Here is a 23219-nt window from a genome sequence, read left to right as displayed (position 1 = left end):
TCTCTTGCTTGTGCAATATAACACCAAACTTAGCAGGCTTAACCAACACAAATTTATTATTATATAGTTCTGTAGGTTAGAAGCACAACACTGATCTCACAGGAATAAAATCAAGATGTTGGCTGAACAATATTCCTTTCTGGAGGCTCTTAGAGAGGAACATGTTCCCTTGCCTCTTCCAGCTTCTAGAGGCTGCCTACATTCCTTGGCTTGTGGTTCCCCTCGCCCATCTGCAAAGCCAGCAACAGAGTCCTAATTTCGTATCACTCTGACTTCCTCTTATGTATCCCTCTTCCACTTTAAGGACCCTTGTGTTTATATTGGCCCACCTGGATAACGCAAGGTAACCTCCACATCTCAAGATCCTTAATCACATCTGCAAAGTCCCTTTTACCACGTAAAGTAACATATCCATAGTTTCTGGGAATTAGGATGTGGATATCTTGAGGTAGGGGAGCATTATTCTGTCTACCACACCGACCTTTCAGCCTCCACTAGCAGTCTTCTTGCCACTCTTCCAATCCCCAACCTGCTACCTAGTCTGAAAGCCAGTACCACATGTTTCTGCATTTTGTTAAGATTACATGCTACTCCAGATACCAATTTCTCTATCTGTTGCTGAATAACAAATCACTCCAAAAAATGTAGTGTTTTAAAATAATAACAATCATTTATAAATTCTCTTAATTCTCTGTTTGACTGTTTATATTTTTTGCTCCCCATGTGTGCTGGGGTCACTTCTGCAGCTGCATGCAGCTGATGTCACTCAGTCACCAAATGTAGGAAGGGCAGGACTTGAAGCAAAGTGGCTCTCTGCAGTTGAGCTAGACTGTGAAGAAACTGGAAGCTGGAGGTTGCTGACCTCATTCCTTGCAGTTGGGCAGCAAGGCCTTTCTTGAAGATGAATCTGGGCAGCATATCTCTTTGCTTACCACAATCTACCCCTTGCTTCATATAGGTCGATTTCTCCATGTATGTTTAGGAAGCAGCTCCTACAAGAGTTAAGGGGCCTCTTTTCCTGAGGGGAACTTAGAAGATAGAGGTTAGTGGGACAAACTACAGTCCCAACTGCTGTAGTAAGGCTGTAGAATACAATCAATACTTGTCATCTCCCCCCTCCACTATCAATTCTAGATTTCCCTCATCCTCCACTACCACCTCTGCTGCTGTTGTTGGCTTACCTGGTGTTGTGACCTAGACCCTTATTCCCTGAGGGGCCTGAGTTTCTGCCATCATGCATTTATCAGGATGGAGTTGCTAAACCTTCTCCTTACAGTCACAATTTGTTAAGTGTATCACTTGGGCTCCATATTCACTCTTTTCTACCTTAATAGTGAGTGTAACAGGATCCCTATCTCCTTCTGATGATCAGAATCAATTATCCCTGGCAAGAAGGTGTCCCCTTTTCTTGCCTGCTGGTCTCTGGGCACAAGGAGCCCAAAGTACCCAGGTAGCAGCTGCACCTTATATTTCAATGGAATTTTTGCTATATTTCTTAGAAGTGTATCCCCTTTAGGGACCAAGACCTCTCAATATGTGGAGTTCAGAGTTGTGAAGATAGGAAACATAAATAGCACTTTAAAGGTCATTAGAAGTGATTGTAAGGGCTAGGGACACTTCTGCTTTCACCCTTTGGCTTCTAGACCATATTTTTTTTACTGAGGCACAGTGCCATATAAATATCTTTGATCCAATGCATATAATACATCTTGGAGTATGGCACCTCACTCTTTCAGAGTATTGCCTCTGAACTGGTATTCAGCTGTTACCTTCAGCAGGTTGCTCCGAGGCCCTATCAGGCTGGCAGTTTCTGGGTGGTGAGATATGTGACATTATCAGTGGATCCTGTGGATAAGGGTCCACTCCTGCACTTCCTTTTTTGCAAAACAGGTTCCCTGGTCTGATGAGACATTATGTGAGATCTCATGCTAGTGAATCTAATATTACATAAACACTCAGATGGTGGTACTGGCTGAGGCTCTTTGGGTAGGAAAAGCAACCCCATATCTGGAATATGTGTCTATTCCAGTAACAAGAAACAGGTGGTCACTCCAGGATGGAAGGGGCCTAATGTAGCCAACTTGACACTTGGTCTCAAGGAATAGTGTCATGTCGGGAGCTCAGTGTTGCTCTCTATTGCTGGCAGTTTGGGCATTCAGCAGCAGCAGAAGCTAAATTAGCCTTGATCAGTTGAACCCACACTCTGTCTTCATCCCTTCTCCAGTGGACACTCCATTCATGTGCCCAAGGGCCAGCACCAGTTGGCCAATGACTGAGGCAGATGATGTCAACTGGGCAATTTATTCAGTCTTCTTTATTGTTTAGTGCCCCTTCAGTAGTGGATGCTCTCTGGTGGGTGTTACACGTGGTACAAAGACCTTCACTGTTCATGCTCACGCTCAGTGCCAGTATGTCCATACATAGGCCTCTATTCCAGACTTCCTGTGGTTGATCTTCCAATATTTCTTCTCCTAGGACAATTACCAGTTAAGCCACTCAGACTACTCAGTTCTGGACAAGCTTTGTGTGCAACTAAAGAGGCCCACTTTCTGTAGAGCATCAGTGGTACTTAGCCATCCAATTCTGTTATTCTTAAATCTATGAGTTCCTTCAAGAGTCTCAAGTACTTGATATACTGCACTCACTAGTTCATTCTCTTCCACAGGTAAACTCTCTCATTTTACCACTGGTGAAAGCTGCCACCTTCAGCCAGGGGCTCTTTGTGTTCCATGTGCCACATGTGATGGATTCCTCACAGGCACCTTAGACCACTACTGGGACCAACTGTCACAGTTTGGTTCTCTGAAGATCCTGAGATGGAATTTGGGTTGCAAGATGTTTATCAGAGAACACTTGTCAAGGGAAGGGGAAGAAGCAGATTGCGCAGAGGGAGAAGTCAAGCTGCAAAGGAGGAAGCTCTGGAGTGAGTTTTGCCTGACATAATGTGATGCATTAGGCTGAAATGGCAAGGGTTTTACATCCCCACTGTGTTCGCTCCTCAGATCTAGGGAGGATGTGACCTCAGGTAAAGTGTTTTCTATAGCTGCTGCAGATGAAGTGCTGAGAGCTGGAGAATTTCTGTCCTCCACACTTCCTGAGGTTCATCAGCAAGTCTTTCCTAGAAGGAGGATCAAGGCAGCACATCTCCATATCTATCAGAGCACCTAATCCATTTGCAAATCATATTTGGCTCTAACTTCAAATATATCCAGGATCTGACCATTCCTTACCACTCTTTTATTATCATGACTGCTCTTGTCCAAGCAAGTATCATCTTTCACATGGACTATTGAAATAGTATTCTAATTAATCTTCCTACTTAACTCCTTACCCTCTTACAGTCTATTTTCCACAAAGGAGTCAGAATAATCCTTTAAAAATATAAGTCAAACCTTGTCACTCCTTTGCTTAAACCCTCCAATGGCTTCATATCTCACTCAGAGTAAAATCCAAGCATCTCCAAAGCATTAAAGATGTGACCCCTTATCCCTACTCCACTATGATCCTGTCTTCTACCACTTTTTCCCCTCCCACAATTTGGTCCAGCTAAACTGGCCTCCTTGCTATTTCCCAAACATGCCAAGTATATTGCTGCCTCAGGACCTCTGCACATACTTGTTCCCTTTCCTCAGAATGCTATTCTTTGTGTTACCTGCACAGCTCACTTTCTCTCCCTTCACTCAGGTCTCTGCTCGATTCTACCTTATTGAGACTTTCCAAGATGACCTTATTTAAAATAGCATCTCTTTCCTGCACCAGTCACTGTTAGTCTCTTACTCTGCTCTACTTTCCTTCTTAGCACTTATTACCTAAAGTGCTATATCCATTACCTAGAAAAGAATCTGGCACATAGTAGGCAACCAAAACTTTCTGTTGAATGGATGAATCCTGGGATTTCCCTTTGCTGCTTTCTTGACGCTCTCTCCTCCCTTTTGGTTTCTTCCTGCATTTTTAAGGCAAACATCCTCCAGTATCTTCCTAAACATCTTTATCTCAAGGATATATGGGAGGTAAATTTTTTGAGACATTGTATGTCTCTAGTTTATACTCACACTTGATCGTATAACTGGAAACAGAAACCAAATCGTTTTCACTTAAGAGTTCTGAAGTCATCACCCCAATGTTTTCTACTTTCCAATATTTTTGAGAAGTCCTCTAACAACGTGATTCTTGACCTTTGTATGACTTATTTCTTCTCTTTGAAAATTTTGTTTATTTTCTGTGTTTCTGTGGTGTTCTGCAATTCCTTGATGCTAAGCCTTACTCTGTGCCTTTTCTTTCATTCTAAAGACCTGTGTCCTTCAGTTTTAGGAATTAAAAACATTTTTTTTCCCCACAATTCTCATTCTGTCTGTAACTCTTATTATCTAGATAAAGGGCCTCATGGAGTAGTCCCTAATTTTTTTTTCCTTCTATTTTTCATTTCTTTGACTTTCTGGGAGACCTCCTCAAGGGGAAAAATAAACATCACTCTGAATTTAGTAATGACCTTTAGAAAGAAAGTCAAAACAAAGTATTGTTTTTTGACTAGCTAGTTATTCACTCATTATAGTGGCAGAATTAGTGAATAAAGATACTGAGGTCATAGATACTAAATTAATCAGCAAAGCGTTGATGCAAACATTACAGGACAGGTGAGTAATCTTCTCCATCAAACACAATATTCTATAAAACTATGTAATGAGATAAATACTATTTATTATAACTACATATAAAGTAAGATTGCAATTGTCAGAATCTCAAGAGGATAATACAGAAACATCATGGTTAAAAATAATTTGGAGAGTAGTGCCTTGGTCCATCTCAGCAATCCAGCTAGAAACTCAATATGATTATAATATACAGTGTACGTGTAGATTAATAGATTAAGTCTATGAATAGACTCATTCCACCTGGCTAATACTCTATTTTTTGTTAATTTAAGGTAACTGGTATACAAATAATCTCCAACTTTCTCCTTAACAACAAACGGTATTGGCTAGTATAAGCACTATTATCAGTGTCTTTCTCCTCAAGGTTTTTATTAAATAAAACGTAACATGTAGCCTATAGTTTCAACTACAACTTTAAACTAAGGTTGAACTTTTTTTGGAAGTTATAATATTCTACTCATATGCTATATTTTCTCTTCCAACTCTGGTATTGATTTATTTCATCATTCACATTTTTATCTTTTATTATTTTATCATTTTAAATTTTACATCTTACGGAAAAACCCGAACAAACTTTTTGGCCAATCCAATAATTTACAGAATCTTTTTTTTTAACATCTTTATTGGAGTATATTTGCTTTACAATGGTGTGTTAGTTTCTGCTTTAAAAGAAAGTGAATCAGCTATGAATATACATATATCCCCATATCTCCTCCCTTCTGCATCTGCCTCCCACCCTCCCTCTCCCACCCATCTAGGTGGTCACAAAGCAGTGAGCTAATCTCCCTGTGCTATGCAGCGGTTTCCCACTAGCTATCTATTTTACATTTGGTAGTATATATAAGTCCATGCCACTCTCTCACTTCGTCCCAGCTTACCCTTCCCCCTCCCCATATCCTCAAGTCCATTCTCTACTTCTGTGACTTTATTCCTGTCCTGCCCCTAGGTTCTTCAGAACCTTTTTTTTTTTTTTTTACATTCAATACATATGTGTTAGCATACGGTAATTATTTTTCTCCTTCTGACTTACTTCACTCTGTATGACAGTCTCTAGGTCCATCCACCTCACTACAAATAACTCAATTTCGTTTCTTTTTATGGCTGAGTAATATTCCATTTTATATATGTGCCACATCTTCTTTATCCATTCATCTGTCGATGGACACTTAGGTTGCTGGCTATTCATCCATTCAACAGAAATTTTTGGTTGTCTACTATATCCTGGCTATTGTAAATAGAGCTGCAATGAACAATGTGGTACATGACTTTTTTGAATTATGGTTTTCTCAGGGTATATGCCTAGTAGTGGGATTGCTGAGTCGTATGGTAGTTCTATTTTTAGTTTTTTAAGGGAGCTCCATACTGTTCTCCATAGTGGCGGGATAAGTTTACATTCCCACCAATAGTGCAAGAGGGTTCCCTTATCTCCACTCCCTCTCCAGCATTTATTGTTTGTAGATTTTTTGATGATGGCCATTCTGACTGGTATGAGGTGATACCTCATTGTAGTTTTGATTTTCATTGGAGATTATTCCTTTGTCAGTTGCTTCATTTGCAAATATTTTCTCCCATTCTGGGGGCTGTCTTTTCATCTTGTTTATGGTTTCCTTTGCTGTGCAAAAGCTTTTAAGTTTCATTAGGTCCCATTTGTTTATTATTTTTTTTAATTTCCAATTCTCTAGGAGGTGGGTCAAAAAGGATCTTGCTGTGATTTATGTCATAGAGTGTTCTGCCTATGTTTTCCTCTAAGAGTTTTATAGTGTCTGGCCTTATATTTAAGTCTTTAATCCATTTTTTAGTTTATTTTTCTGTACAGTGTTAGGGAGTGTTCTAATTTCATTCTTTTATATGTGGCTGTCCAGTTTTCCCAGCACCACTTACTGAAGAGGCTATCTTTTGTCCATTGTATATTCTTGCTTCCTTTATCAAAGATAACGTGACCATATGTGCATGGGTTTATCTCTGGGCTTTCTATCCTGTTCCATTGATCTATATTTCGGTTTTTGTGCCAGTACCACACTGTCTTGATTACTGTAGCTTTGTAGTACAGTCTGAAATCCGGGAGCCTGATTCCTTCAGCTCCGTTTTTCTTTCTCAAGATTGCTTTGGCTATTCGGGGTCTTTTGTGTTTCCATACAAATTGTGAAATTTTTCGTTCTAGTTCTGTGAAAAATGCCATTGGTAGTTTGATAGGGATTGCACTGAATCTGTAGATTGCTTTGGGGAGTATAGTCATTTTCACAATGTTGATTCTTCCAATCCAAGAACATGGTATACCTCTCCATCTGTTTGTATCATCTTTAATTTCTTTCATCAGTGTCTTATAGTTTTTTGCATACAGGTGTTTTGTCTTCTTAGGTGGGTTTATTCCTAGGTATTTTATTGTTTTTGTTGTAATGGTAAATGGGAGTGTTTCCTTAATTTCTCTTTCAGATTTTTCATCATTAGTATATAGGAATGCAAGAGACTTCTGTGCATTAATTTTGTATCTTGCTACTTTATCAAATTCATTGATTAGCTCTAGTAGTTTTCTGGTAGCATCTTTAGGATTCTCTATGTATAGTATCATGTCATCTGCAAACAGTGACAGCTTTACTTCTTTTTTTCTGATTTGGATTCCTTTTATTTCTCTTTCTTCTCTGATTGCTGTGGCTAAAACTTCCAAAACTATGTTGAATAATAGTGGTGAGAGTGGACAACCTTGTCTTGTTCCTGATCTTAGAGAAATGGCTTCATTTTCTCACCATTGAGAATGATGTTGGCTGTGGGTTTGTCATAGGTGGCCTTTATTATGTTGAGGTAAGTTCCCTCTATGCCTATTTTCTGGAGGGTTTTTATCATAAATGGGTGTTGAAGTTTGTCAAAAGCTTTTCCTGCATCTATTGAGATGATAATATGTTTTTCTCCCTCAATTTGTTAATATGGTTTATCACATTGATTGATTTGCATATATTAAAGAATCCTTGCATTCCTGGGATAAACCCCACTTGATCATGGTGTATGATTCTTTTAATGTGCTTTTGGATTCTGTTTGCTGGTATTTTGTTGAGGATTTTTGGATCTATGTTCATCAGTGATATTGGCCTGTAGTTTTCTTTTCTGGTGACATCTTTATCTGGTTTTGGTATCAGGGTGATGGTGGCCTTGTAGAATGAGTTTGGGAGTGTTCCTCCCTTTGCTATATTTTGGAAGAGTTTGAGAAGGATAATTGTTAGCTCTTCTCTAAATGTTTGATAGAATTCACCTGTGAAGCCATCTGGTCCTGGGTTTTTGTTTGTTGGAAGATTTTTAATCGCAGTCTCAATTTCAGTGCTTGTGATTGGTCTGTTCATATTTTCTATTTCTTCCTGGTTCAGTCTCGGCAGTTTGTGCATTTCTAAGAATCTGTCCATTTCTTCCAGGTTGTCCATTTTATTGGCATAGAGTTGCTTGTAGTGATCTCTCATGATCCTTTGTATTTCTGCAGTGTCAGTTGTTACTTCTTTTTCATTTCTAATTCTGTTGATTTGAGTCTTCTCCATTTTTTTCTTGATGAGTCTGCCTAATGGTTTATCAATTCTGTTTATGTTCTCAAACAACTAGCTTTTACTTTTATTTATCTTGCTACCATTTCCTTCATTTCTTTTTCATTTATTTCTGATATGATCTTTATGATTTCTTTCCTCCTGCTAACTTCAGGGATCTTTTTGTTCTTCTTTCTCTAATTGCTTTAGGTGTAAGGTTAGGTTGTTTATTTGAGATGTTTCTTGTTTCTTGAGGTAGGATTGTATTGCTATAAACTTCCCTCTTAGAACTGCTTTTGTTGCATCCCATAGGTTTTGGGTCGTCGTGTTCTCATGGTCATTTGTTTCTAGGTATTTTTTGATTTCCTCTTTGATTTCTTCAGTGATCTCTTGGTTATTATGTACTGTATTGTTTAGCCTCCCTGTGTTGTATTTTTTATAGATTTTTTCCCTGTAATTGATATCTAGTATCATAGCATTGTGGTCGAAAAAGATACTTGATACAATTTCAAGTTTTTAAAATTTACCAAGGCTTGATTTGTGACCCAAGATATGATCTATCCTGGAGAATGTTCCATGAGCACTTGTGAAGAAAGTCTATTCTGTTGTTTTTGAATGGAATGTACTATAAATATCAATTAAGTCCATCTCGTTCAATGTGTCATTTAAAGCTTGTGTTGCCACTCCAGAGCCCACGAGCCACAACTACTGAAGCCCACACACCAAGAGCCTGTGCTCCACAATGAGAAGCCCACGCACCTCAACGAAGAGTAGCCCCCACTCGCCACAACCAGAGAAAAGCCCGTGCGTAGCAACAAAGACCCAACGCAGTCAAAAATAAAATAAATAAAATAAAATAAATAAATTTTTAAAAAATTAAAAAAATAAAGCCTGTGTTGCCTTAGTTATTTTCATTTTGGATGATCTGTCCATTGGTGAAAGTGGGCTGTTAAAGTCCCCTACTATGATTGTGTTACTGTCGATTTCCCCTTTTATGGCTGTTAGCATTTGCCTTATGTTTGAGGCACTCCTATGCTAGGTGCATATATATTTACAATTGCTGTATCTTCTTCTTGGATTGATCCCTTGATCATTATGTAGTGTCCTTCTTTGTCTCTTGTAATAGTCCTTATTTTAAAGCCATTTTGTCTGATATGAGAATTTCTACTCCAGCTTTCTTTTGATTTCCATTTGCATGGAATATCTTTTTCCATCCCCTCATTTTCAGTCTGTATGTGTCCCTAGGTCTGAAGGTCATCTCTTGTAGACAGCATATATACAGGTCTTGTTTTCGTATCCATTCAGCCAGTGTATGTCTTTTGGTTGTAGCATTTAGTCCATTTACATTTAAGGTAGTTATCGATATGTATGTTCCTATTACCATTTTCTTAATTGTTTTGGGTTTGTTATTGTAGGTCTTTTCCTTCTCTTGTGTTTTCTGCCTAGAGAAGTTCCTTTAGCATTTCTTGTAAAGCTGGTTTGGTGGTGCTGAATTCTCTTAACTTTTGCTTGTCTGTAAAGGTTTTAATTTCTCCGTCAAATCTGAATGAGCTCCTTGCTGGGTAGACTAATCTTGGTTGTAGGTTTTTCCCTTTCATCACTTTAAAAATGCCCTGCCACACTCTTCTGGCTTTCAGAGTTTCTGCTGAAAGATCAGCTGTTAACCTTATGGGGATTCCATTGTATGTTATTTGTTGATTTTCCCTTGTTGCTTTTAATATTTTTTTTGTATTTAATCTTTGATAGTTTGATTAATATATGTCTTGGCGTGTTTCTCCTTGGATTTATCCTGTATGGGACTCTGTGCTTCCTGGAGTTGATTGACTATTTCCTTTCCCATATTAGGGAAGTTTTCAAATATAATCTCTTGAAATATTTTCTCAGTCCCTTTCTTTTTCTTTTCTTCTTCTGCAAGCCCTATAATTCGAATGTTGGTGCATTTAATGTTGTCCCCAGAGGTCTCTAAGATTGTCCTCAATTCTTTTTTTTTTCCTTTATTCTGCTCTGCAGTAGTTATTTCCACTATTTTATCTTCCAGGTCACTTATCTGTTCTTCTGCCTCAGTTATTCTGCTATTGATTCCTTCTAGAGAATTTTTAATTTCATTTATTGTGTTGTTCATCGTTTGTTTGCTCTTTAGTTCTAGGTCCTTGTTAAACGTTTCTTGTATTTTCTCTATTCTATTTCCAAGATTTTGGATCATCTTTACTATCATTTTTCTGAATTCTTTTTCAGGTGGACTGCCTATTTCCCCTTCATTTGTTTGGTCTGGTGGGTTTTTACTTTGCTCCTTCATCTGCTGTGTGTTTCTCTGTCTTCTCATTTTGCTTAACTTACCGTGTTTGGGGTCTCCCTTTCGCAGGCTGCAGGTTCATAGTTCCCGTTGTTTTTGGTGTCTGTCCCCAGTGGCTAAGGTTGGTTCAGTGGGTTGTGTAGGCTTCCTGGTGGAGGGGACTAGTGCCTGTGTTCTGGTGGATGAGGCTGGATCTTGTCTTTCTGGTGGGCAGGACTGGTCCGGTGGTGTGTTTTGGGGTGTCTGTGACGTTATTATGATTTTAGGCAGCCTCTCTTCTAATGGGTGGGGTTGTGTTCCTGTCTTGCTAGTTGTTTGGCATAGGGTGTCCAGCACTGTAGCTTGCTGGTCGTTGAGTGGAGTTGGGTCTTAGTGTTGAGATGGAGATCTCTGGGAGACCTTTTGCCATTTGATATTATGTGGAGCCTGGAGGTCCCTGGTGGACCAATGTCCTGAACTCGTCTGTCCCACCTCAGAGGCACAGGTCTGACACCCGGCTGGAGCTACAAGACCCTTTTGGGAAGTCTGAGGTCTTCTGCCAGCATTCAGTAGGTGTTCTGTAGCAGTTGTTCCACATGTAGAGGTATTTCTGATGTATTTGTGGGGAGGAAGGTGATCTCCACCTCTTACTCCTCCGCCATCTTGAAGGTCTCCCCAGGATCTCTTTTTTGTCTAGTGCTTGTTCTGTTTCATACTATCCCATTCTTGTTTTGTGAATACAATATAGTTTCTTTTTTTTGAAGATATTTAGTTTTTTTTTTCCCTTTTGTTCTCTGCTTGTCTGTTTCCTTTGGATTTCCACCCCCCCCCCCGCCTCTTTCTAATTTGGAGTCTTTCACCAAGTGTTATTGATGGGTGGTGGTCTTCATTGCAGGCTCATTGAGTGTGTAGCCAAACTTTTCACTAGGGTCTTTTTTTTTTTTCCTATACAACCTTTTATTCAGGTGATCAAGTAGTTAATCAGTCATAAATAATGTACAAATTAAAAATTTTTCTTACTCATGAACTTTATGAGTAAACTTTTTCTCCTTTGGGGGCTCTTGTTTTCTCTGCCTGGATTCAAGAAGTTTACAACCGTTAACAGCCTGTGTGCCATTTAAATGTTTGCAGCTTCAGTGTGCTGTTTCTATCACCCTAAAGAAAACACACAGAGTTCTTTCCACTGAGGAGGTGGTAAGGGGCCACATTTTTTGTGACCCAGAGCCCTGACTTTTGAACCTGATGCTGAAGAACCCGTGTTGTGTCTGCAGCGCTGATGACTCAGGGAACATTTCAGTGAAGAGTTGTTCCTGGTTTATTTTACTGTTTTGTTTCTCTCTGTGGAGCTGGTTTCTATCATCCAGGATACTGGACACAGGGGGTTGTGGGTGGGCAGCTGAGATTGGTTAAGGGGCCCCCACACTAGGGTCTTTTAATTGCCAGTATTTGGAGGCAAAAGTGTGGTAAAATTATCACCTGCAGTAACATGGAAGACAGAAAATGTACCTAATACCTTCATGGCATTGGGTGAGATTTTGAGGCAGAATTTTGAAAGAATAAGCTGGCTGCTATTCACTGCAATTTATAAGGTACTCTAAGACAAGCTCAAAAATAAGGAAGTGGTAATGCAAATAGTATTGAGAGGGAATATAGAGCCTAGACTGGAAAATGAAATTGTTTTTCACCGAATCAAATGTTTGATCATTAACTATAACCTTAGGACAAAGAACAAATCCAGGGTATTGCCATTATGATGGCCTCAAGTAAAAGACCAAGTAAGGTCTAACTATACACTCATTTTGTACAACCTCTGAAGGAGTTAAAGAGATGCGTTTCAGCTGAGTCAAAGGGCTACTAGAAAGATTAAGGAAATTAGAAAAGCCATATATTCAATACATATACATTTCTACAAACTAAGCCATGAGTACTTTGAGCGTCTCGGGCTGAACTAGTTAGTGAATGTTTCTCTAATCCTCTTCTGCTGGTCTTCCAGACCTTTATTTCCCTAGCAACTCCCATATTTGGGTGAACCCCAATTCCTTTATTAAACCTCTTCATTCATGTATTACTTTAATGAATCTGCTTTCCTCACCAAATACAGACTAAACCACCTGGCTTCTCTAGAACAGAGAGCCTCAGGCAAAAATTAAATCTATTACTTTATTAGAAGGGGCAATCCAGGCTGGTGAGAGTAAGGAAGTAAGGCTAGCAGAGACTGGGAGCAAATGCAAACTGGTAAATTACTGTATAGCATTTGGTTTCTGTTTCATGAAAAGCCATGAAGAGACACTGCTGATAATTTGATAAGTACAGTTGTTTAGCTACATGGTACATCTCTGGGCAGGAGGGTGAAAAACTATGCCTCAAAATAGTCCATGAGAAGGGAGAGGAATTTGTCTGATGGCTTCTTCTAGTCCATTGATCCAAGTTTTCCAGACAGTTAACTTCACTGCTCTTCCAGATTGCATCATCTAGCCCTTTTGACAATCACTGGGGAAACCCTGTGGCATGATGATTCCTTGAGTCCAGAAGTGTTGGGATGGGCCAAAGATTCTGAGCACGTGGCTAGCTGACCTCAGGCAGAAGAATCACTCCAGCCTGCTAGTAGTGTGTCACTATGTAGGGTGGTAGCTATGGCAAAGTGGTTGGTGGCCTAGGAAACAGTGGGGCCAAGAATGTGAGAAGGCACTTGAGGAAGGTGTGTCTGATACTATATCCAAAGATGAGATATCTATGGGCACAATAATGCTGTGTAATAATAGCTATAAAGCTTCAGAGGCATAACAATGGACATCCCTTGCTAACAAATCTGGAATCAGATAGGTGTCAGTTAGGTGGTTCTGCTGATCTTGGCTGGGATGGTTCACATACCTGGGGTTTGACTGGCTATCAGCCAATCGAAGACAGGATTTAGCTAGGGTGACCAGGGTAACCTGGCTCTGCTTCATGCATGTCTCACCCTCAAGGAGGCTAACCCAGACATGTATATGTTTATGGTGACAGCAGTAGCACAAGAGTAAGTGGCAATACACCAGATGTTTGGAAATACATATGGCCCAGAAAGTACTTGAGAATGTACTTCAAAGGAGCAAGAAAAAAAGAATACAGGGAGGAGTAAAAAACTACTGTCATTTTTACAGTCTTTCATACCAAAGAAAAACAAGACAAGTACAGACAATTCATTGTTCAAACAGGTATTATTATTACTTGGGGGGAAAACTTAAGAGTTTTCTGGCCTTAGTTATAAATTAGGCTCTTATGGAGTATATGGGTCATCTTTCTTAAGACAGCTGTAAGATAGGGGCAAATGAGTTCTTTTTTTCCCCCTCTCCCTTTTAACAATTATATTTTGTTGGTTTGGAGAGCCAGTTAAATGGCAATAGATTTTGGCTCAGGAAAGTTCAAATTTAGCCCAGAGAAATCCAACTTGAGCCCTGCTTAAATCAATTCAGGCCTTCTTCTGTTCCCAAGGTCAAGTTCTAAACATGAAGAAATCCATTTTAATTCCATTCTTGAAAAATAACTGCTAGCCAGTTATTGCCTATTAACTAATAGGCAAGTCAGCTTGTTTATTTGGCTAAGAGTATGGGACTAATAATGTTCAAACCTTATATAATCCATATTCCTTTTAATGAAAAGCATAATAAAATGGTGACCTCACTGAACCAAATCAGAAGTCCTAGATTCTAGATAAGGTTCTACCACTAATTAGTTGTGTGACCTTATAGGCAAGTTACTTAATCTCTTTAGGCCTCAACAGCCACATATATATTAATCAGGGACTGCTCTAAATTACAATGTTTCAAATGTTCTATTTCCACAGTATGTTAGCAGGCATTACTTATTCAAATAAGTTTAAGAAATACTAACTAAAATAAAGTTCAAAATGTTTATTTCAGGACTTTTCAGCACTTTCATTTTGTGCCTTTTGAATCTCTAACAGGGGAATATAAGGTGCAGCAAACAAATTTTACCAGTAACTCATTTATTCATAAAAACACGTGTCCCACTGAGTATACTTTGGGAAATGTACTGTTATTTCTAGCACCCACATGGGTGAAATTTATCAGTCAGTGTCCCAGAAAGAGGGCAACTTCAAATGGGGACATTTGAGAAAAATATAATAAAATTACTATTTACAAAGGTATAGGCAGGGTTTAGGAAAACCAGCAAGGTACACTGACCTATGCTGGGGCTATTAATACCCTGGACTCATTACGATATAAGTGAAAAGGGGTAACCGGAGGGAGCATGGGCCTGAAGTTAACTGGAATAACTGCTGGGAAAGGGATGCCTGATAGGATGACCTTCAGTCGAAGGACACACCCAACCCATGGTGACCTGGCAGGAAAGGAGCAAGGGAAATAAATAAACAATTTCATTTTCCTTTCAACCTCCAATCTCCTACGGTGCTTCATTTGCTGATCCCAAGCAAAAGCCAGTGGTCAAGGGGACCTACCTCACAGAGCAGAGAGCAGAATGGGAAAGAGTGGAGGGTGGATCCAGAGGGCAAACAGAAGCTATTCAGCACAGTAGGGTTCCATTCACAAGCAGCTAGATTAGATGATTAAATGATGTCCTCAGGACTCAGTCTTTTTATCTCTCCACTCTGCTTTCTTTTGCTGGCTTCATTCTAAGGCAAGTTCTTGCCACCTGCAGCAGAGATGTCACCAGTAGCTCTAGGATTATATACATCATACTTATTTCACAATTTCATAAAATAATAAAAAGAGTAAACACATTTATAGCACTTAGTATATGCCAGGTGCTGTTGAAAGCCCCTTAGATACATTAATTCAGTTAAACCTTACCATAATCCTAAAATAGCTACTGTATTACCATCTCTTCAGAAATGAAGAAACTGACAAATGACTGGTAGGTGAAAAAAGAAAGCTGAGACTTAGATTTAGACAGTCTAGCTCTAGAGTCTGTGCTTTTAACCACTGCTTTTTGAAAAATAAACCCTATCTCCTAGAGCATCCATATCACTTATCAAGAAGGATGTTGGGACATGTGCTCATCCCTGGATCAATCACTAGGCACTTTGCTTGCTAAACCGGGTCATATGTCCATCCCTATGATAGGACGTGATTGCTAGCAATTTCTCCCTAAAAATGATGCCAGGCAGATGAAAAAAGCAACAAATGTCCACCACAGACAGTGTGGACTTAAGAAGAAATAGCCCTATGGGACTGAAGCTACAATTCTAGTTCTGCCCATGTTGGCCATTAACCTTAAACAAATTACTTGAGGAGATTCTGTGAGTATAGGTGGAAAGATATGAAGATCTCTAAACAAATATCTAATTATATCTAATTACATACATATAAATACAACACATTATTATATTAAAATATGGTAATAAAATTGAGATATGCCAAATTTGGGCAAATAACTTCTGAAATGAATTTTTCAGTCAACACTATCTCTGAAAACTCCCTTAGAAATAACTTCATTTTAAAAAATATGAAGTAAAATAAATAAAACCTTATTTTTTCAAGTGGTCTTACAGACATTATACAGAAATATTTCCTAGGAATAAACAAAGCACAGTTATAATTTTATTGATTTTAGCAAAATAAAATTACATTAAGTGACTTCCTAAAAACTAATGGGTAAGTTTTCTTGTTTCCTTGCCTCCAGGGCATTTGGCATTCTTTACCAACTGGTGCATAAAAGAGTAGAAAAATAAAAGATTATCATATTGTCCTTTGTATTTCTCTTTTAAAATATCAGTATGATAATCTACCAGAAAGTAGTAAATGGCTTCAATTGTGGAAAGGAAGGTATCTGGCTTTCCTTTTTGATGGCGCCAAAAGCAAGTTTTTCTTGTTTTCAACTCAACTTGTAGCAACCCTGCCAAAAACAAATAAGAGAAGTATAAATATTTCCTGTTAACCACAGGGTGTGGTACAATAATAATTTCCCTTAATTACTTTAAGGATTTTCTTTAAATTCCTTCAATCCTAATTCCAAATAGGATATTTTCTCAAATGCATTAAGGTATATACGGAAGCAATATAAAACACAGGATGAAATCTTATCCATGACAGTTATCTATAAGTCTTGGACCTGTAGCAAATGGGTTAAAAGTAGTTAACATTTACGATGTTCAACTCTTTCTGTCTTCTACTTGCCAGTGTCTTTTTTGACTTTAATCTGTGACAGGACTAAATTCACCAATTTTCAGAAGAGTTTCATTTCCTTGGTAAACTGACATTTAAAATATTGTTCTGAAATTCACTGAGACCAGGTAGGCAGGTTAATGGTCCTTAATACTGTTAAAACTACTTCTGGATTATCACTTTTTGGCTATATGTTCATGAACAGAGTACCTAGAACTGTTTCATTAGCTGTCACATCTGTGTTTCAGAGACTCAATAACACAGTCAGCTAATGCCTTGCTCCTGTATATTTAAAGAGGAAGTACAATAGTACTCTCATCTCTTACAACTCAGATGTCAACATAGAAACCTAGAATGCTTTTAGTACCTTAGACCAATACTCAGACTCACATTATATTTAGTTTGCAAATACTTTCTGAAAATCGTATTTTATTTTAAAGTGAGAAATAAAAGTGAAGAAGGTAATATCAAAATTGGCCCACTGACCCAGATTAGGAACCTCTGAGTCATCAATGATTTCCTACTATCACGCCTCACTTTAACCTAACAGCTACCTAAGAAATGTGGCAGAGAATGACAAGAAGTAAATAACATAAAAACACACCAAGATATTAAGAGATATGAAGGATCAAATATATATCTAATAGGAGTTCTGTGGGAGACAGCAAAGAGAATGGAGGAGAGATAGCATTTAAAGAGATAATGCCTATGACTGTTTCAGAAACTATTTTAAAAAATGCAAAGTCACAGATACCTGACATAATATATCTCAAGGAGGATAAATACAAAGAAATCAGTGCAGAGATCCTTCTTATAGTAGTGTAACTGCAAAAGAGCAAGACTAAAGAGAATATTTTAAAAGTAGCCATTGAAAACAGACAGATCATATACCAAAGAAAGGTAATCAAAATGACAGAAGAGGGACTTCCCTGGTGGCGCAGTGGTTGAGAGTCCGCCTGCCAATGCAGGGGACACAGGTTAGATCCCTGGCCCAGGAAGATCCCACATGCCGCGAAGCAACTAAGCCCGTGCGCCACAACTACTGAGACTGAGCTCTAGAGCCTGTGAGCCACAACTACTGAGCCCACGTGACACAACTACTGAGCCCATGCACCACAACTACTGAAGCCTGCACACCTATAGCCCGTGCTCTGTAACAAGAGAAGCCACTGCAGTGAGAAGCCCGCACACCACAACGAAGAGTAGCGCCTGCTCACCGCCAACTAGAGAAAGCCCGTGTGCAGCAACAAAGACCCAACACAGCCAAAAATAAAAATAAATTAGTTTAAAAAAAAAAAAATGACAGGAGACTTTTTATTAGGAACAATAAAATATTGAAGACTCTGGAATAAAATCTTCAAAGTGCCAAGAGGAAATAACTGGCAACCTAAAATTACCTACCCAGCAGAACTATACATCAAGAACAAGAGTGAAAAATATTAATAGACAAACAAAAATATGCCAATAAACATATGCCAACTGGAGATCCAATGGAAGGAATTTCTAGATGTATTTCAGAAAAAACAGTCTGAGTTATAAGAATGGTGAGCAAAGAAAATGGTAAACATCTATGCAAATCCAAAGAAATGATGCCAGTATTAAAGAAAAACAATAATAGTATCTAATTTGTGGCCTGAAAATAAATAACGGAACAAAAAATAATGAAGAAAATAACAATAACTAGGAGGGGGATGAATCAAGCTTAAGTGTATTAAGGCCTTACAGTGTTCAAAAGGAGAGGTAAAATGTTGTTTGACTGAATTTTTTTAAGTTACATGTGCATAGTATAATTCCCTAAAAGAACAAAAATAGGAATATTAAAAAATGGAATATGAAAAATAAAAACTCAATCAATCAAAGAAAAGCCAGGAAAAGAAAAAACTAGTAAAGAGCAAGACAAATAAAAATAAAATTAAGATGATAGAAATAGGTCCAAATAAATCAATACTCACAGCAAATATAAACTGACTAAACCTGCCATTTAAAAGACAATGATTATCAGACTGAAATACAACAGGGATGACCTCCACAGGGATGACCTCCACAAGGTCAATACTGCACTGGAGGTCTTAGTTAACACAGTAATACAAAAATAATAAATTAATTAGATGCACAAGAACTGAAAAGGAAGAAACACATCTGACATACACAGAAAATATTTTTTACATCTATGAACAAATTATTAGAAATATCTTGGGGTAGAGAGGATTTTTAAAAGACACAAAAGTGGTAAACATGAAAGATTGATAAATTCTACACTAAGAATTTCGGTTCCTCAGAAGATAAAGAAATTTAAAAGAGGAGCCACAAACTGCAAGAAGATATTTCAAACATTATTATCTATACTCTAGAATATATAAAGAATTTATACAAATCAATAAGAAAAGAAAAACAAAACACTAGAAAGATGGACATAGATATTTCATAGAACAGGACATGTGTATGGCCAAATAAGCAAACAAAATGATGCTCAATCCAATTAGTAATTAGAGAAAGGCAAATTATCAATACAATGAGATACCACTTTATACCCACTCTATTGGCAAAAATCAAACATTTGGCAAGACAATGGTAGGAGGGATTATGATCGATGGGAACTCTTACACATTAATTATGGGAGTATAAATTTGTATACCCACACTTTGGAAAACAGGTGGCATTGTCTCGGAAAACTGAACATTCTTATACATAACAACAGAGCAATTCCACTTCCAGGTACGTTTCCTACAGGAAGCTTGCACATGTGCAAGAATGTTCATAGTAGCACTGTGTGTAACAGCAAAAACTAGAAATAATTCAATTGTGTCACCAACAGGAGACTGAATAAACTGTAGTATATTCACACAATCAGATACTACAAAGCAGTGAAAATGAATAAACTATAGCTATAAATTTAGAAACAAAATGGTAAGTTTACAATGTGAGTCCTGAGAAAACCACATACAGGTCAAAAAAAGCAAAACTAAATAATAATTTAATCTAAAAAGAGCAAATCTTTTTTTAATTGAAGTATGCCGTATGATATTATATGTTACAAGTGTCCAATATTGTGATTCACAATTTTTAAAGGTTATACTCCATTTATAGTTATTATAAAATATTGGTTATATTCCCTGTGTTTTACAATATATCCTTGTAGCTTATTTTATACTTAATAGTTTGTACCTCTTACTCCCCTATCCCTCTATTGTCCCTCCCCCTCTTCCCTCTCCCCACTGGCAACCATCAGTTTGTTCTCTCTGTGAGTCTGCTTCTCTTTTGTTATACTCACTAGTTTGTTGTATTTTTTAGATTCCGCATGTAAGTGATATCATACAGTATTTGTCTTTCCCTGTCTCCCTTATTTCCCTTAGCATAATGCCCTCCAAGTCCATCCATGTAGCTGCAAATAGCAAAATTTCATTCTTTTTTATGGCTGAGCAGTATTCTATTGTGTGTGTATGTTTGTGTGTGTTTATGTGTATATATATATATATACATACATGCCACATATTCTTTATCCATTCATCTGTTGATGGACACTTGGGTTGCTTCCATATCTTGGCAATTGTAAATAATGCTGCTATGAACACTGGGGTGCATATGTCTTTCAATTAGTGTTTTTAGTTTTTTTTAAATATATATCCAGGAGTGGAATTGCTGGATCATATGGTAGTTCAATTTTTAGTTTTTTGAGAAACCTCCACTGTTTTCCATAGTGGCTGCACAATTTACATTCCCACTAGCACTGCACGAGGGTTCCCTTTTCTCCAGATCCTCACCAACATTTGTTATTTGTGTTCTTTTTGATGATAGCCATTTTAACAGGTGTGAGGTGATAGCTCATTGTGGTTCTGATTTGTATTTCCCTAATGATTAGCATCACTTCATGTGCCTGTTGGCCATCTGTATTACCTCTTTGGAAAAATGTCTATTCAGTTCTTCTGTCCATTTTTTAATCAGATTATTTGCTTTTCATGTGATGAGCTGTTTATATATGTTGGATATCACTCCCTTATCAGTCATATCATTTGCAAATATTTTCTTCCATTCAGTAGGTTGTCTTTTCATTTTGTTGATGGTTTCCTCTGTTGTATAAAACCTTTAAATTTAATTAGGTCCCATTTATTTATTTTTGCTTTTATTTCCTTTGCTTTAGGAGATGGATCCAAAAAAATATTGCTCTGATTTATGTCAAAGAGTGTTCTGCCTATGTTTTCCTTTATTAAAGTATCTGGTCTTACATTTAAGTCTTTAATCCATTTTGAGATTATTTTTATATACGGTGTTAGAGGATGTTCTAATTTCATTCTTTTACATGTAGCTCTCCAGTTTTCTCAGCACCCCTTATTGAAGTGATGAATGCTAGTTTTAACAATTTTGACTCCTTCTCCAACAAAAAGAAATCATCCTTCCCTACTGCATTCCCCCAAGCCTTTCTATGGTGGATCTTCAAGGATGTTATGCCATTTTTCACTTGTAGGCTTACATTTTATGATTAAATTAGGCACTCAAACTTCAAATGTTTTATTTTGACAGCAGTAAAACATCCACAGCTCTCTGTCTGTAAACTCTGGCAAAACAGTATGTTACATTGTTAAGGGGGTTCTTAATCTCAACATTCATAATAAGATAACAGAAACAAACATTCCAATACACTACATTTGAGGGTTTAAACTGAGGTTTAGAGTTGGTTTGTTCAGCTTAATCCTATCAAATGATAAAACGTTTTAAAACCTAATGGCAATGATTTATAACAAAAAAGGGCTGTTTCTTGTGGAAGTAACTTGGCTTATCTGGAAACTGGTATTTCACATATGTAGAGATTATAAATATGCCAAGCCCTAAATATTTCCTGTGGTGCAATGAGGAGCCAGAAGAGGCAGGGGGTGAAATAGGGCACGCAGAGAAGACTGACTCTAGAAATCCATTTACTTCATGATTTTGAAGGATTTAAGAAATCCCTTTTAAAATTTTGATGTAGCACAGAATTGAAATATATGATACTTTCTATGTGATCTGAGAAATAGAAATTTTTTGTACAAATGTGATTTGAAGCCTTAAGCACAACGGCTGGAAACATTTGAATTGTACCTCAATAGTTCCTTTTACAATTTTTTCAAGTGTTATCACTTATGTTCTTCACTTGGCCTTTTCAATCACCATATAAAATAATTTAAAGAAGAGGCTCAGGAAAATCTTCAAACTGAGGAGTAACTTGCTGCTGTAACCATCCAAGGTAACGTGGCAGGCAGTACTCCAAAGAGCGGGACTTTAGGGTTTCATCTATTAAACATTAGCAACAACGCTGCAAATCTTATGCTCGGTCATCTTTCTCTGTCTCTGTCTCTCTCTCATACACACACACACACACACACACACACACATTTCTTTGTCTCTATCTCTCTGCCTATCTGTCACACACACATACACCCAAGCACACAGAATTAGAATGACAAAGCAATCTTTCTAACATGTATGCTGTTTTCAAGAGGTATAAACTATATAAATTAAGCTAGTTAAATCCAGCATTGTTGCTCACTTTAGCTTGGGACTAATTATCACAGGATTCCAAAAAGTGTCATAAACTTTCTTTTCTAGAGGATGGATATTTTTAACAATTGCCTGGGAGAAGCTCTCCCAGTTTGAAACTGTTTTGGAAACTGCCTAATACCAACTGGGTAGCTCTTTTGCTTTCTAATCATACATGGTACACAAATAAAGCCATCAAAGAGCTAGAAATAAACCTAAAGTTTTTAGAGAAACTACTGAGAAAGACTGAAGAACTGAGTAAGGTGCAAGGGAACAAGACAAGTAATGTCCTTCATATTACTAGTTGTGTTACTGGGCAAGTAAAGCAACTTTTAAAAAACATTATTATTAGACACTAAGCTTTTCACTCTAAGAGAAAAAGATACAAACATAAAACAAAAGAAACTAATGTTAAATCTGAATTGGAACTATCCATGTGAACTCATAATATATATCTATTTATTTCTTTTGGCTCTGTCCACTGAAGCAATGACATCCAAGCAGTAATAAATTTACCAGATCTTGGTTTCTAATACCATTCCCCACTAAAAGAACCACAGCTCCTTCAAATAATTAATTCTAGATCTGGGGCAGGAAAAAACTACAAGTGAACTTGGGCCATCCTGTTGTAACAGAAATACTAATGAGGCCATGCCACAAAGGACTTGAAGGGCTCCCAATAGCAAAATTTTAGACAATTTGGGCATCAAAAAGAATACAATCATGATACATTATAATACACTGAATTAAAAGGAAATCCATAAGACCACAGTGATCTCAAAAAGGGGTTGGGAGACAGAGAGAAAAAAAGAAGAGAGGGAAAAAAGAAAAGCTCTTCTTTACATAAGAATGCCAGCTAACAAATGTAGAAGAAATAATAATATCAAAATTTCATCATTTTGTAATCCATAATGTAATTACTGATTTAGGCAACAGTCATCAATAAATACTAAAACCACTCAGTAAAAAACAGTTGGGAGCAAAAGCTGAGAGAGTTCAGCACCACCAAACCAGCTTTACAACAAATGCTAAAGGAACGTCTCTAGGCAAGAAACACAAGAGAAGGAAAACACCTACAATAACAAACCCAAAACATTTAAGAAAATGGGAATAGGAACATACATATCGATAATTACCTTGAATGTAAATGGATTAA

At 37.6% G+C, this 23219-nt stretch overlaps 1 protein-coding gene across 8 annotated transcripts in view; it reads right to left on the bottom strand.

Moving 5' to 3' along the window:
- The window catches only part of DTWD1 (DTW domain containing 1), a 234639-nt gene that overhangs the window by 195100 nt on the left and 16320 nt on the right, over positions 1–23219 (bottom strand). For 3 of the 8 annotated variants that reach the window (XR_011074989.1, XR_011074988.1, XR_011074990.1), the window contains exons 5-6: positions 16177–16283; positions 14887–15080 (exon numbers count right to left, since the gene is read on the bottom strand). Coding sequence is in view for 5 of the 8 variants with exons in the window: in XM_068551421.1 (XP_068407522.1) it covers positions 16036–16283 (248 nt within the window). In the remaining 3 variants the exon portion in view is untranslated. Of the gene's footprint in view, positions 1–13545; positions 15107–15975; positions 16284–23219 lie in introns of those variants that run through there. The other 5 variants (XM_068551421.1, XM_068551411.1, XM_068551450.1 and 2 more) reach the window with 3 other exon arrangements.

The sequence above is a fragment of the Eschrichtius robustus genome, chromosome 1 (assembly GCF_028021215.1).
Source record: "Eschrichtius robustus isolate mEscRob2 chromosome 1, mEscRob2.pri, whole genome shotgun sequence".
Classification (NCBI taxonomy): Eukaryota; Metazoa; Chordata; class Mammalia; order Artiodactyla; family Eschrichtiidae; genus Eschrichtius; species Eschrichtius robustus.
This window is presented reverse-complemented; position numbering and strand designations above follow the sequence as displayed.